This window comes from Hipposideros armiger, unplaced genomic scaffold (assembly GCF_001890085.2).
Source record: "Hipposideros armiger isolate ML-2016 unplaced genomic scaffold, ASM189008v1 scaffold_34, whole genome shotgun sequence".
Classification (NCBI taxonomy): domain Eukaryota; kingdom Metazoa; phylum Chordata; class Mammalia; order Chiroptera; family Hipposideridae; genus Hipposideros; species Hipposideros armiger.
In genome coordinates, this window is record NW_017731384.1 from 3,491,341 (window position 1) to 3,507,071 (window position 15,731).

The 15,731-nt window shown below is 37.8% G+C and overlaps 1 protein-coding gene across 4 annotated transcripts in view; it reads left to right on the top strand.

Moving 5' to 3' along the window:
• The window catches only part of HELZ (helicase with zinc finger), a 157,944-nt gene that overhangs the window by 12,600 nt on the left and 129,613 nt on the right, over window positions 1–15,731 (top strand). For all 4 annotated transcript variants that reach the window (XM_019637764.1, XM_019637763.1, XM_019637762.1 and 1 more), the window contains 2 exons: window positions 10,462–10,689; window positions 12,876–12,912. In XM_019637764.1, coding sequence (XP_019493309.1) covers window positions 10,480–10,689; window positions 12,876–12,912 — 247 coding nt within the window. In that variant the 5' untranslated portion in view covers window positions 10,462–10,479. The remainder of the gene's footprint in view (window positions 1–10,461; window positions 10,690–12,875; window positions 12,913–15,731) is intronic.

Genomic DNA, 15,731 nt, shown 5'->3' on the forward strand with positions numbered 1-15,731 from the left:
GACATCTTGGATGGAACTTCATCCTCATGTGTCTCCTAAGAAGGAGGACATTTTTCTTCATAAACGTAATAGCATTCTTACACCTTAGAAAATAATTCAGTAATACTAGTGGTTATACTATCCAATGTCAGGTCAACATATAAGTCCCCATTTAGTCCCAAAATGTATTTTGTTTCTCGAGCTTATTTTGTCCCTTTAGTTTCTTTTAATCTAGAATAGTCCCTCCACCCTTTTGTTTTTCATGACAGTGAAGTGTGTTGCTTGTTGAAAAATTAGAAAATGCAGGTAAACTAAAAAAAAAAAAAAAATCTGTAATTGACCACTCAGAGATACCAGTTTTTACTTTTAATTTTGGAATCATTTCAGATTTGCAGAAAAGTTGTCATTTGTAGGTCAGAGTTCTCATATACTCTTCACGCAGTTTCCCCATTGTTAACAGTTTACATTTCTGGTACATTTGTCAAGTTTAAGAAACTACATTGGAACATTAGTATTAAGTAATTTTCAGATTTTCTTTGGATTTCCCAGTTTTTCCACTAAAACCCTTTTTCTGGTCAAAGATCTAGGAACCTTGTTGAATGTAGTTGTCATGTCCTCTGGGTTTTGACAGGTTTTTAGATTTTTCTTGTTTTTATGACAATTTTGAAGATTCCTGGTCAGGTATTTCAGTCCTCAGTTTGGGTTTGTCTGATTTCCTTATGATTAGACTGGAGTTATGGGTATTGGAGGAGATACTCACTTTTAATATTTTGTTTCATATCTCTCTTGGCTTTTTATGTAAAATACTCCGTACATACAGATACACATTTTATAAAAGTGGGATTATAGATGACATCATTTTATAATTTGCTTGTTGTTACTTACAAAGTGGGATTACACTATAAATACCATTTTGTAGCCTGCTTTTGTTAATTTTACATCTTTCCAATAACCCCTGTTCTTAACACTGTTTCTGTAAGAAACTGTTCTGAGTTTGAAACATCTGATTTGAAAATATTGTTTTAGAACATAGATTATTGATAAATTGAAGCTAGCCTTTAAGAGGGATGATGATGGTGGTGGTGGTATCCTTTTGTTTTAATTATTCGGTTGGCTCTTTTATATTGATTTGTTTTATTTAAAAAGGTAAACTGTTTTAGATTATGATGTGTATACATGTCTAAACACATAATATAGAAGGGACAAGTAATAAAAAGAACAGAAAATGTTTTATAATAAAATTTTCTTGGCAAGCAGCAATCTTTTCTAAAAGGCAGTCTTTTAATATAATTTGCTTGCTTTGTAAATATGGGTTTCTGTTTTTTCATATCTTTGATTAGTAAGTATATTAAATGATTTGGGAGGAGGCTCAAACTTTTCAAGAAATAATTTGGAATTATTGAAACTAAGAAGGCTATGGGTCAGGTAAAATCAAAGTAATAGATGTAAAAAGAATTTTTAGATTTGGCTGTTGGTATAATGTTTCAAAAATTTAGTTCTTTTTATCATTTTAGTCACTGAAACAGATGGTAGAAGGTCCATCAGGATATTTCTTTTATGTGTTTAAAATGTTTACTTTGCTATAATATATTGAATTTTATTCATTCTGGAATTTAGGAGAGTTTAGCCTGTTTATGAAAGAGATTATTCAAAATAGAATATAATTTATCGTCTTAGTTTCTGGTTTTCTTCTCAGTAGGCTTAGCCCCTCTTCTAATGCTTCTGGCATACTCAGTGATTCTGTAAGAGTTTTAGAGAAAAATGCAAGTCTGGCTGAATTTTAAGCACAGTACAATAAATAAAACTTTATTACTTTGCAGAATATTTTGCCCATGTATTCCATACAACCACAGATTCCAGTTTGGGATAAAAGCAGATACATTTAAAGATAATACAACATTCCTCTTTATGACTTGTCATTCTAATGAGAACTGAATTTGGTACAGGACATCTTGGAATGCTTGGCATTTAGGTTATTTTAGGTCATCTCTTTGGGAAATTCAATTAAAGCATTTATTGAATGGTTTTAGTGAATTGAATGGTTGCCATTGGGCTATAAATGATGTAAAATAAAATATGACTTCTATTTATAAGAGTGGTGTTGGGCAGTTAAGGCATCTGACATGATATATTTAATGCAAGCTAATAGATGATTAAGAGGCCAGATCATTCTGTAAGAAATAATGCTGGTTTGGGGAGGAGAGCATTTTAGGGAATTAGGCCTGGAAATATTCATTTAAAGCTGGGTAGGATTCAGGTCCAGAGAGAGAAGGGAAAGGCCATTCAGGGGAGGGAAGGGCATTGTTGGAAATTCAGAATCTGGACTGTGCTTGGGGCTTGTGTGGGGAATGGTGGGAAAGTTAGGTTGTAGCCAGGCTGTGGGTAGCCTGGATATCTAGTAATAAGCTTGGAACTTATTTTACAGGCGTTTTGGAATCGCCGTGCCATCTCTAGAGTACTGATTCTTAATGTTTTTCCTCCCTGAGGGAGCATGACATACTTTTACTAGTGTCTCACTGAGGCCATGCTGCTCAGTGGGGATGAGAGGGCACGTTCTGATACGCTTCCCTGACGCCGCGCCAGGTCACGTGGCTTTTTTAATGATGTCCCCGTATCATTCTGGCTTTGCTTTTTTTTTTTTTTCTCGTCACAATACATTTACTACTTTCTGGTATAGCCTTGTTTTCAGAATCATAATGGAGTTTCCACAGGGAGAGTAATAATGTATGAGGCAGTTTAAAGGCAGATTACTGACGTTTTAAAAAAATGTGAATCTCTAGTTTGTTCCCTAACAGTTCTTCTGTTTACATGTTTATTTTTTAGATATGTAAATAAACTTATGTATTTAATTACATTTGTCTTTTAAGTTTTCCTATAGTTTTATTGTTTATGTAGTTTAATAATTAAAGATAACTTGGGGCCTAATCAAGAACCGATTATGGACATGAGTAATTTTTGTCAAAGTACTTAGTAGTAATGTCTAGCAAAACTCACCAGTCTTCTAAAACCTTAACAGATTCATCCCACCCAAAGTGAATTATGCAGTAGATAATTTTTTTTTCCTAATGGAGACAAGTGTGTAAGACCGAGATACAGAAATCATCTTTAATTTAGATTGAAAGTTTAGTTACTGTTGGCTCCTGCTATTTGATCAGAGTTTATTTTCTTGGAAGTCTGTCTCTAATCAAATAAGGTTCAGGTCTTTTGAAATGTAGGAGGACCATGACTACATTAACAAGAAAATTTAAGGAAGATAACTGATTTTAAAAAAAATAAAAGTACATTTCATGACTTGATTTCAAGTTGGCCTGGTGGTTATTCTCCTACTGTTACAGAAAGAAGCCTGCAGTGGGAGGAGAATGATACTTAGGAGTCATTTCCTTTCTTATCATCTGTTATTGAAACTGTCTTAGTCTCCAGGCCAGTCTGCCTACCACCTCTGTGGTGCACTACTGATTTCACTTTTATTCCAATATATACTTTTGATCCTGGACCAATTATCTATGATGGAATTCTTCACACATATCCTAAATTTTGTGCCAAGTGACTTCAGTGATTGTTCTGTTTGGAGACATTCTCTCTCAGGTTCCATTCTTGCCTCTAAAACCATGGGGAGGGAAATGTATAGGTTTTCCATTTGTTAACAACAAGCTTATCTTTCTTTTCAGTTTCTAGAGAACACGTCCATTGTGACATTGAGATTCATGCTTTAAAAATAATTTTTAAAAAATTTATTTTTAAAATTATACAGAAAAACTGACTTTTTAATTTTGGTATACAGTTCTGTGAATTTAACACATGTATAGTTTGTGTACCCATCACCACAATCAGGATACAGAATAGTATCATCACCTCAAAAACTCCTTCATGCTCTCCTTTTATAGTTACCCATCCCCATCCCATCACCCCTGCATCCACTGACCTTCTCTCCATCCCTATAGTTTTGTGTTTTTGAGAATATCATATAAATGGAAGTATATAATATGTGAGCTTTTGAGACTGGGTTCTTTTACTTTGTCTTTGAGATTCATCTAAGTTATTGCATGTTTTGAAAGTTCCTTTTTATTGCTCAGTGGTTTTCCATTGTCACTCATTAAAGGACATTTGGGTTGTTTCCAGTTTTTAGTAGTTATGAATAGAGCTGTTAAAAACATTTGTGTACAGATTTTTGTGTGAACATGTTTTCATTTCTATAGGGTAACTGTGGGGAGAGGGGATTACTGGATCATATAGTGAATGTATTTTTAACTTTGTAAGAAACAGTCAACCTTTTTCCCAAAGTGGCTGTACAATTTTATATTCCCAATAGCAGTGTGTGAGAGTTCCACGTATTCCACATCACTGATATTTATCAATATTTTAAGTTTAGCCAATTCAATAGGTATGTAGTAGTGTATAATCATGGTTTTAATTTGCATTTCTCTGCTGACTAATGCCATTGAACATATTTTTATGTGCTTATTTGACATCATTGTATCCTCTTTGTGGAGTGTCTGTTTAAATCTTTTGCCCAGTTTTTAACTGGGTTGCTTTCTCTTATGGTTGGGTGCTGAGAGTTTGCTATATATATTGAGATACAAATCCTTTTTCAAAGTTATGTGATTTGCAAATAGTTTTCTCTCAGTATTTAGCTTGTCTTTTAATTCTTTTAACAGTGTCTTTCAAAGAGGAAAATGTTTAATTTTGATAAAGTCAAATTTTTCAGTTTTCATTTTTGGGTTATATTGAGATGGATAGATTTTGAAACATTTCTATTCTATAAAAGTGGTGAAAACTAGCTTAGTGATAAGAATGTTATCATAGAATTGACTTTTGTGGAAGGTGCAAAAGTTATCATTTTATAGAAAGGTGGTACTAATTAGCATACTCCCGAGACTTGCGGGCACATTATGACTTTTGCTTAATCAAAGGAGATGACTGGCTTAAGTTTGTGAGGTTTTTCACACTTTTTAAAAATGATGATCACTAACGTCGCTAATATATGTATACTTTTATAATGCAGAATTATGTAGGAAATTAGTTTTTAAGAGTGTTCCAGAGTTAAAATGGTGATATTTTACATTCACATTTGATGCTTTTGGGAGTGCCTGAGTTGAGTTTCTCTTCCATTGGAACATCATTAGAGCCTTGATTGTGGGTTCTGAATGTCATGGCCATGTCAAGACTGTTTAGATTTAAATCCTGCCTCTCTCATTTACAGTGTAACTGGGTAAGTAACTTCTCTGTGCTTTAGTTTCTTTATCTGTAAATGGGAATGATGATGATGATGATGATGATGATGATGATGATAAAATGCACCTTTTAAGGTCATTATAAGGGTTTAATTAGATTGCATGAATATAGTCTTTTCAGCAGCATCTGGCACACAGTAAGCATTCAGCAAATGGTTCTTCTTCTTCTTATTATTATTATTGCTGAAATAGCTTTATGATAAAGTTTGTATGTTTTAGAATTATATTTTCAAGAAGCAGAATAACCAAATATCACACTAAGCCATTTCCCTCCTATGCCTACTTTTTTCTCTTTACACTTATTAGTAATCAATAATTGTGACCAGTGTTACTAATAATCTTGTATATACAGTTTTGAAGACAATTATCAGCTCATTTGGTTTTTACATACTGTGAGGTACTAATCAATATACATGCATACATACATCAGTTAGCTCCAGTTGCCTGAAATATCAGCCTAAAACTGGATTAAGCTAGAAAGAAATTTCTTGGCTCACCTAACTGCAAAGTCCAGGCACAGCTAGCTGGATTCAGTGCTCAAATGATGTCACCAGGACTCAGTTTCCCACCATGAATCAACTCTGCCTTTTCGTGTATAGGCTTCAGTTACAGGTGCTATATGTTACAACAATGGCCGTAGCATATGCAGCCCCTGTAGCTTCTTAGATTGTAGATTCAGCAGAAAAGAGTACCTGTCTCTTTACTAGGCGCCTCAGCAAAAGTCTTATGATTTCTCATCGGCTCTTAATGGGTCACACGTCTTACCCTGAGCCAATCCCTGTGTTTAGGGTTGTGAGGCTCGGATTGGCCAGTTCTGGTCACATGCCACCCCTTGGTTCCCTGGTGGAGTCAGCTCTTCAGGAAGCATGGGGCCTGAGAGTGGGGGGGAGGTGAATTCTCAAAGGGTAATTATGGGCTTTTATTACCAGGAAAAGGAGTGGATACTGGGTGGCCAAACAACTAAAGTGAGACTAATAGTGTCTTCAACAGGTCAGCAACAGATCATGGGAGTTAGTGGATTTGGATTAGTATCTTGGTTTCTGATTCAGGCTTTCTTGCTTAGGAAGCTACATCTTCCAAGTCTGTGTTCCTCACAGGGGTAGGAGTTTGCAGAAAGTTAGTGAAAATTGGATTACTTTTAACAGGAAGAGAAAGAATCAAGGTATATAGGGGTGGACTTAACAGTGAATGGGCAGATGTGGTACTTCTTACATGGGTGTGATTCATGTGACTCAGCTCCAATCCCTGGGCCTCTCTGTCCCCCTGAGGGAGGCTCAATAGGACCAGCACAGTGTGTGTAACAAGGTCATGCTGCTTTCTGAAAACCAGAGAAAACAGCTGAACAGAGGTCCTTGTACTGAGATACACACTCCAGCAAAGTAAGCCTAGTGAGGCTCAGGCAGGCCTGAGCTAGAAACTAATGGTCAGGACCAGATTACCAAAGGCAGTTACGATAGAAACCTTCCGTCGACTTCTGAGGTAGGCACCTGAGCCTAAAGGATCAGGGACTTTCTCTAAATTTAAGTCATTTCCCCCCAAAGCTCCTGAAATGGATAGTTCTCCTAATGTCTACTTGTATGTTAATGTTATTGAGATCTCCCTGGCTAATATGTTGTATTTGGCGACTTAGGTTGACAGCAGTCTTTGCGCTCTCCCCTCATAGCCAGTTTTAGGGGTTAGCTCATCTTTATGAGTGGTATACAAATGCACTTATTCCTCCACTGGCTATTCTTGCATGATCATTATCAGTCTATTGAGATGGAGAAAATAGGTGAAAGTAAGTCGTCTGTCAAGTAGGTAAAGTAGTTACATAGAGTGATATTTTATTTTCTACAAATATAATGTATGTTGAAATCAGTAAAGTGATTTCCACTTTATATAAATTGAAAATTTGGAATTTTAGGGACTAACGATAGCTAACACTTATTGAGCACTTACTGCGTGCCAGGCATTCTTGTAAGCACTTGATGCATATTATTTCACTTAATCCTTGCAGTAACCATAGGAGATAGGGTGTTGGTTGTCATCTTGCCATTTTAGAGGTGAGCCAGTTGAGATACTTGGGATTAAGTCACCTGTCCTGGGCCATGAATCTGGTGGGTGGCAGCTGGTGAGTGACAGAGCTGGTGAGTTTTGAAAGCAAGTCCTCTGGCTCTGAGCCCATGTTCTGGGTCACTGTGCTGCGTTCTCTCCCCAGGAAGAAGTTAGCTTGTGCGTTATTAGTGTTTCTTTTCTTTTTCTAGATGTGGGCTGGGAGGTTTATAGGTAAGATTTGCTAATTCTAGGGCCTGTGGTATTCATTGATTTATCCATCTACTGTGTTACCTGGCAGGCAAACACTATATGCTCATCTATATCAGTAGTTCTCAACCAGGAACAGTTTTACCCCCCAGGTTCATTAATGTCTGGAGACATTTTTAGTTGTCACACACAAGTCGGGAGGTGTGCTACTGAAATCGAGTGAGTAGAGGCCTGGGATGTTGCTAAAGATCTTACAATATGGGGGTGGCCGGTTAGCTCAGGTGGTTAGAGCGCAGTGTTCATAACACCAAGGTTGCCAGTTCAATCCCCACGTGTGCCTCTGAGATGCTCCCTCCACAACCAAATTGAAACAACTACTTGACTTGAGCTGATGGGTCCTGGGAAAACACATTGTTCCCCAATTAAAAAAATAATAATAAAATAACTTACAATGCACAGGGCAGACCTCCGTAATGAGGAATTATTTAGTCCAAAATGTCAAGAGCATCAAGCCTGGCCTATATAATGAATGATTATCTTGCAATGCCATTCTTATGTCCAAAGTCAGTGTGGTAATATAGAAATAATTTTTGTTTCATAATTGATCTCACCCAAATTCATGCGTGTTTATATATGGGGCATAAATGCCAACCACAACTGAAATACTTAAATTCCCTTAAACCAAACTGGGAATTATAGCCCACTGAAGGAAAACTGAGGATGTTTAAAGAGAGGCCATGTAAAGACTGAGAACATAGTACTCTAAATGTTTGTTGAATTATCTTGTGAATAACAGATTTCATTTTTCATGTTAAAAGTGTTAATTTGTTAAATATAAACATTGAAAATATCTTGTAATTTTAAAAACCATGTTTTGGTATTTTTTGAATAAAAATTTTGAAACTGAGGAAAGTAGAGAATATTATATTGTACCCCACATAGATGCTACCCATAGTTAACAAATGCTAACAAATACTCAAAGTCCTTTTTTTTTTTTAATTTTTTTTTTATTGTTAGTTTCAGGTGTACAGAACAATACAATAGTTACCCTTTTCACCCTCACCAGGTAACAACCCCCCGCCCCCATCTATTGCCCTCCCACCCCCGATATCATGCTTATCTATTACAATTCCATTGAATTCGTTCCCGCTCTCTACTCCATGTCCCGAGACTATATGTATATATATAATTATAGTTGACATACAGTATTATTCAACATCAGTTTCAGAAATACAATGCGGTGGTCAGGCCTCTACATCGACTATGAAGTGGACTCCCCAAAAGGACATGGGTCCATCTGGCCCCCTAAGAAATACTTACAACATTATAGATTATATTCCTTGGACTGTCTTTTTCTATCCCTGAGGCCATATTGTAATTACCAATTTGTATTGTCTCATCCCTTCCCCTTCTCCTTCATCCCCACCCCCTCCCAACTAACAACCCTCAGTTCTTCCTCTGTGTCTCTGAGACTATCTCCATCCACTTCTCCCATCCATTCAGTAACTCGTTCCATTCCTTAGATATTTCTACATTTTTTGATACACCAAGAATCTCAAAGGTTGAAGGGACCTAAACCTCTTCTGATGTCCGTCACCATGCTTCACTCACTGCTACTGTCTTTTGGCTGTGCATTAGCAACTTTCTCCCCTCACCTTTCACCACAGCATGTAGGCAGCTGTGGAACAGCCAGGAGAGGGCAGAGCCAGGTTGTCACCACAGCTGGAGAGGCCAGGCAGGAGAGTGTGTGTAGGCTGGAGAGAGGTGGGACGGGCGAATAGGTGTAAGGACCTTGGGGCTGGTAAGGTAGAAGGTAGGGAAGAGCGGGACAGGTGCAGGTGGGAGCAGGAAGGAAAAGCAGTCTCAGTGCTTGGCAGAGCTTGTGACAGGAGGTCAGCAAGGGTGATCCCCTGACGCAGTATTATGATTGTCACGTCAAAGCGTTTTAGGTCTTCTCTGCCCAGGTTTTCTGCTTCCTTCAATGACTGATAAAACTAGGGAGAGGCCGTACTTCAATTCTCAATATCTCTTACTTGGACTCTTAGTTGTCTTTTATTAATGACAAGCGCTGCTTCTCACCAGTTCTTTACAGGACATATATGATAGGTTCCTTCTTTATTTAAAAACTTTACGTCGTGTCCATTGTTTACAGGATAAAGTCATCACTTCTTGTGGCATTTGAGGTCAGTCATAGCTCCTCCTTTCCTTCTTCCCCTTTTCCTCCTCCTCCTCTGACAGAGCTGTAGTTTAAGTCCTATACTTTCTCTTGGTGATTTCGCATGAACTCTTCTTTCTGAAGAGCTCACATATGCTCTCCCTATCATCTGTGTGGTGAACTTTTGTTCACCTTTCGAGGCCAGCTTATGCCTTTTGGCAAATGGAATGTTGTTCTTGTAATTGTTCATTTGTGCTTTGCCTCTCTTGCTAGAATCTGAGTTTCTTAAAAGCCCTGATGGCATGCTCCATCTTTGAATTCAGTGCTGCTAGTACAGGGCCTGGCCTCAGGAAATGTTTGCTGAATTGAATTAATAGGGAGTTCAAACTTGCATTTTAGCCAGTTTTTTTATATTGGTGGGAAAAACCCTACATAGTATATAGATTTTGATTTTCTGCAGTCACGGAATTAATTACAAGACTGAAATTGGGAGGTTTGGATATGAAACGTTTCTGCACCTTCTGGTTAAAAAAATATTTTATGGTTTGTTGCACTTTGCAGTATTCAGTCATGTTTCATTTATAAATTTGTCTCATTTATAAGTTGGATGTATTATTACAGTCTTGACTTATGGTTGACATTTTGCTTGGATCTTACTAAAGACATCATAAAATATAAAGGAGACGTATGGATTTTGTAGCATCAATAGCTGCTGCTCAGCTGCAACCTTGATCAAAAGGCTGGTTGAGGTAACTACTCAGATAGATAATTAAGCCAGCTGAGATAGGAATGGGGCTAGAATTTATAATTAGTAAGTTTTTAAAACCTTCTCTTGTTCTTTTTCCCTGTGTTTAGGATTTTTGTCCCTGAGTCATGGAAGACAGAAGAGCTGAGAAGTCATGTGAACAAGCGTGTGAATCTCTCAAGAGGCAGGACTATGAGATGGCCCTCAAGCACTGCACAGAGGCCCTTCTTTCTCTTGGCCAGTACTCCATGGCCGACTTCACAGGGCCATGTCCACTGGAGATAGAAAGCATCAAAATTGAGAGTCTTCTCTACAGAATTGCCTCATTTTTGCAACTGGTGAGTAAACTGTTGATAAGCCAATGTTAAACCATGTAACTCGCTCTTCTTCATTGAGTGGAGTCTATTGCTGGTCATTCCCTCTACAAATCACCTAATTCGGGGCTGAGGAGATGCGTGAAGTGGCTAGTGATTGTTGAATATCTCTGACGGCAAGCAGCTGTTTTTTTAAGCCTTGAAAATTGTACTCTTGCATAGCATTTTGGGTCATTTATTCAACAGATATTTATTTAGTGCATACCATGTGCTAGATACTCCTAGGTGCTTGGTGTACATTGGTGAAAAGGAAAGAGATCCCTTCTTCATGGTACTTTTTCTAGTATGGGGACAGACAATAAACAATTGACACTGTAAATAAGTAAATGCCTTAGATCGTTAGAAGGTAACAGTCTGCATGGAAAAAAGTAGAACAGGGCAAGGGAGATGGGGGCTAGGAAGGTTAGGGAGGGCGTTGTGGTTTTAAACCTGGTGGTCAAGGTAGGCCTCCTTGACAAGGTGAGATGGAGGAGGTAAGCGAGTGAGCCATGTTGAAATCTGGGGAAGCGTATGACAGCAGAGGGAATAGTTAGTGCAGAGACCCTGAGCGGAAGCATGCCTGCCATGTTTGAGGAACACTAGGCGGCCAGGGTTGCTGGAGTGACATGCACGGAGGTGAGAAGGTAACAGGGCTAGATCCCGTGGGCCCTCCAGGCCACTGCAAGGACTGGTTTTTATTCCACTTGAAGTAGGAAGTGAAGCTGTTGTGGGACTTGGAGCAGAGGAGTCTCATGATCTGATTTAACAGGAATTCTTTGGCTTTTGTGTTGAGATTGAGCTCTAAAGGGGTAAGAAATAACAGTGGCTCCGACCAAAATGGTAGCAGTGGAGATAGTGAGAAGTGGTTTGGTTCTGGTAATCTGAAGGTAGAACTAATAAGATTTCCCAATGTATTGAATGCAGGGAGTGAGACGTGCAGAGCAGTCACACACAACTTAGATATTTTTTTGTCTAAGCAGCTGGAGGAATGGAGTCTCCTTCAACTGAGAAGAGAAGGCTGTAGATGGGGAGCAGGTTCTGGGGGAGGGTAAGAGTTCATTTTGGACTTACGGAGTTTGAGATGTCATTTAGATATCCAGCCGCAGGCATTGAGTAAGCAGTCAGATATGCAGGTATGGAGTTGCGGAGAGAAGTCTGGGCTAAAGATAGTCACTTAAGAGTCTTGGCCTGTTGATGATAACGTATCAAGTCTTGAGCCTGGGTCACATCACCAAAGCAATGAGTGTAGACAGAGAAGAGGCGAGGACCAGGGACTTAGTCTTGTGCAACAGTGTTAGGAACTTGGGGAGAAGAGGAAGCAGCAAAGCAGCCTGAAGAGCAACCCTTGAGGTAAAGGAAAGCCAAGAGAGTAAGGGGTCCTGCTAGCCACGTGAAGAAAGTCAATGCAAATGAGGGGATGTTCAGCCGTGTCATTGCTGCATTGATAGCTGTTTCATGGAGTGGTGGGCGAATGTCTGATTAAAGTAAGTTTAAGAGAGAATCAGAGGAAAGGAATTTAAATACATGAGTAGAGACAATTCTTGAGGCATTTTGCCCCAAAGAGGCATAGAAAAATGAAATGGTAGCTGGTGGGAGAAATGAAGTCAAGAGGATGATTTTTTTAGATGGGATAAATAATAGTATGTTTGTTTATAGGACTGAACCAATAGAAAGCAAACAATGAACAATGTAGAAGTAGAGGAGGCTTGCTGGAGTGATATTCTCAGCAGGACAGAGAGCAGATCTGCAGAGTGGTAGAATGGCTCTAGAAAGGAACATGGATGGTTCGTCTGGTAACAGGTGGAAAGCAAAGAGGATGCTGGGAAGCAGGTAGTTGTGGTGACAGTCTGTGGAAATTCTATCCTCATAGGTTTGGTTCTGGCAGTAAAGTCATTAGCTAAGCATGAGAAGGGGGGCTTAGGAGGTTCTGGTGATTTGAGGTTAGAGAAGGTGAGAAGTAGGAGTATGAATAAATGGAGTAGGGAAGTATATTGTGTTTATTTGTAGAGTATTGTGTAATCCTCAGAGAGCATGTGAGTTAGCTTTGCTCTGGGAATATTAAATTTGCAACATTAATAATTAAACTTTGAAACAAAGTCGAGCTTTTTGATAAAATCTCTTTTAAATAGCCTTGAACTACTTAATTTTATCTTGTATCTTCTATTTTACAGAAAAACTATGGGCAAGCTGATGAAGACTGTAGACATGGTATGTGTAAAAACGGGACTCTTCTAATTTGAAGATTTTGACTTCTTTAATTGCACCCTGTTTAAGATTTCATTTTTTCATATGCTAATTTCAAAGGTGATTATAATATTAAAAAATCCCCACCTTTCTGTGGGGAATAGTGACTAATGTGGTTGGTGACTTTCCTGCTGCGATGGGGGTACATGTGAACACTGTCCCTAGTCACGAGTGTTGACATTTCTGTCATTCCCGTAGGAGCGTTGATAGTGTCCTTTCAAAGCTTGTGTGAGTATTTTCCGTCAATGTGAGTGAAATTTTAAGGACTATAACTAACATACATTGATGAAAATGTTCAGCTTGGATAAATTGGAAGGCTGGGCCTATACCTCCTAAAATGTTTTTCCCCTTCATTAGAAGATTTCCCTTAGAAGAGACTGACTAGGATGATCTTGAGTGCTTTTTCCTGTTTTCTTTTGGGCAGGAAATTGATTTAAAAGAGTCTTGCTCTTTGGGTACATGGAACAGGAATTCTTTTCTATGTGACTGCTGCAGATTCACTAGAATGAATTCAGGAGTGAGTGGGAGAGGGTTCAGTGTACCTTCTCACGCACTTGTGGTGGGAATTTTTTGCACAGCTCAGTGATTTGAATAAAATAATGTTTCATTTATCCAGAATTTGGCAGGATGGGCTGAGGTTTTTAACAGAAGTTAATTTTTTAAATTTACTCCTATATGTCAAAACTTTTAAAAGTATATATTAGCTGTTTTTGTTGTAAACCTTGCAAAGCTATCCTACATTACTCCTATGGCATACTGGACATAATTGAACCATTCATTACAGATTCAGTGACCCCTTTGTGAGCCTCACTTCCTAGAATTTCATGCTTTGGGAATTAATTGGAATTTGAGAGATATCTAGTACAGCTTAACTTTAACAAAATCCTTACTATCTATGGACATTTAAAAATTGCCAAGAAGCCAAATAATAATAAGTCAAATAGCATCGAGGAATATGAGGGAGGGAATCATTTCTCCTTCTTCCGCCTTCTGAGGAAATCACTGTTATTCGTTTGCTGTATCTTCTGCACCTTTCTCTGTAGCGATAAACACAAATACTTAAAATACATAAATACATAGGACTTTTCCTTTAAGAATTAAAAAAGATTATATGATCATTACAAAGCAACTGTCTTACATACCATAGATCATAGAATCTTTGTAAATTAATAAACCTGCTCCAGTTCCTGCTTACTATTCCATAGTGTAGATGTGCCGTAATTTATTCAGAAATTTCCATATTAATGGACATTGAGGTGGTTCTGGTTTTCTAGTTTGTTATAATCTCTATCCTATAATACACATATATTCTTTCTTACTGTTGCCTTTGTTTCTGTAGGATTGTCTTAAAAGTTGCATGCCTGGGTTAAGGAGTTTTAAAATTGGATATCTGGGTTATATAATTTTATAGTATATAATTAAAAAAAATTTTTTCATTGGGGAACAGTGTGTTTTTCCAGGACCCATCAGCTCCAAGTTGAGTAGTTGTTCAATCTAGTTGTGGAGGGCGCAGCTCAGCGGCCCATGTGGGGATCAGCCTGGCAACCTTGGTGTTGTGAACATTGAGCTCTAACCAACTGAGCTAACTGGCCGCCACTATAGTACATAATTTTAACAGACACTATCAGATTAGTTTCAGATGCACATACCTACCAGCAATATACAAGAATGCCTGGAACTTATCACTGGAACCTATCAGTCTTGACATTTTGCCAATCTCACATGTGAGAAATGGCCCTTTTCTAATTTTCACTTCCTTGAGTTCTAGTGAGGTTGATACAGTCTTTTTTATTTTAGAGACATGCAGAGTCCTGAAGGTTAAATGACTTGTGAAAAGTCACAGAAGAGTAATTGTAGGTGAAGGAGTATATGAAAAAATGTTGCATTTTTCTGTTAATGGTTCTACTTAGCATTTTAAAAATAGATATTATTTTTACAATTACTGAATTACCAAATAAAAGTTTAACCAGGAAACTTTTGGAGGTGATGGCTGTGCTTATTATGTGGATTGTGATGATAGTAACATGAGTGTATGTGTATGTCCAAACTCACCAAATTGTATACATTAATTATACGCAGTTGTTTTACATACCAATTATACCTCTATAGTGTTGGGAAAAAAGTTGAACCAATGTCTAAGATGAAGTTGTAATGAAATGAGTATGCTCTTGGGTGTCGGTTGAGTTGAAGCAGAATGCAGCTCGGTAATGTGTTTACACCCTTTGACCCGGTAATCTTATTTCTGGGATAGTGTCCCAAGGAAAAAGAAGGAAAAAATTGTATGCAGAATGGTGTTCATTACAGTGCTGTATGTAAAAGTGAAAATTCATCTTCCAATAAGGGAGGAGTTCATTAACTAAATTCTAGCCATTCCTTGTTACCGGTTAAGTGATAAGTAAGAACATGGAAAATGTTTATTTAAATACAAAAGCAGCATATATAAAGTTGTTTATTTGAAATAGACATTTGGGAACATTGACCAACTTTGTGTGTGTATATTGCTAATGGTAGAGTTTTCTGATTGTATATGGACTGGCTTTTGGTTTCTGCTAATACGTGTAATTTTTTTTCTTTTCTGCTTTTGCAAATCTTAGTTTTGTATGTAAGGTAAAATACCATGGTTAGGCAGTCAGTTAGTAATAAAAAGCAAGATGAAAATCTCGACCTCTGTTAATTATTATACTGCTTTGTAATGCCAAATAGCTGTGGAATAGCTTCTATCTTACTGGCCCCAGACCTTATCTTTGCATTTTATATACAGTATTGTCTTTTTTTTTTTTTTT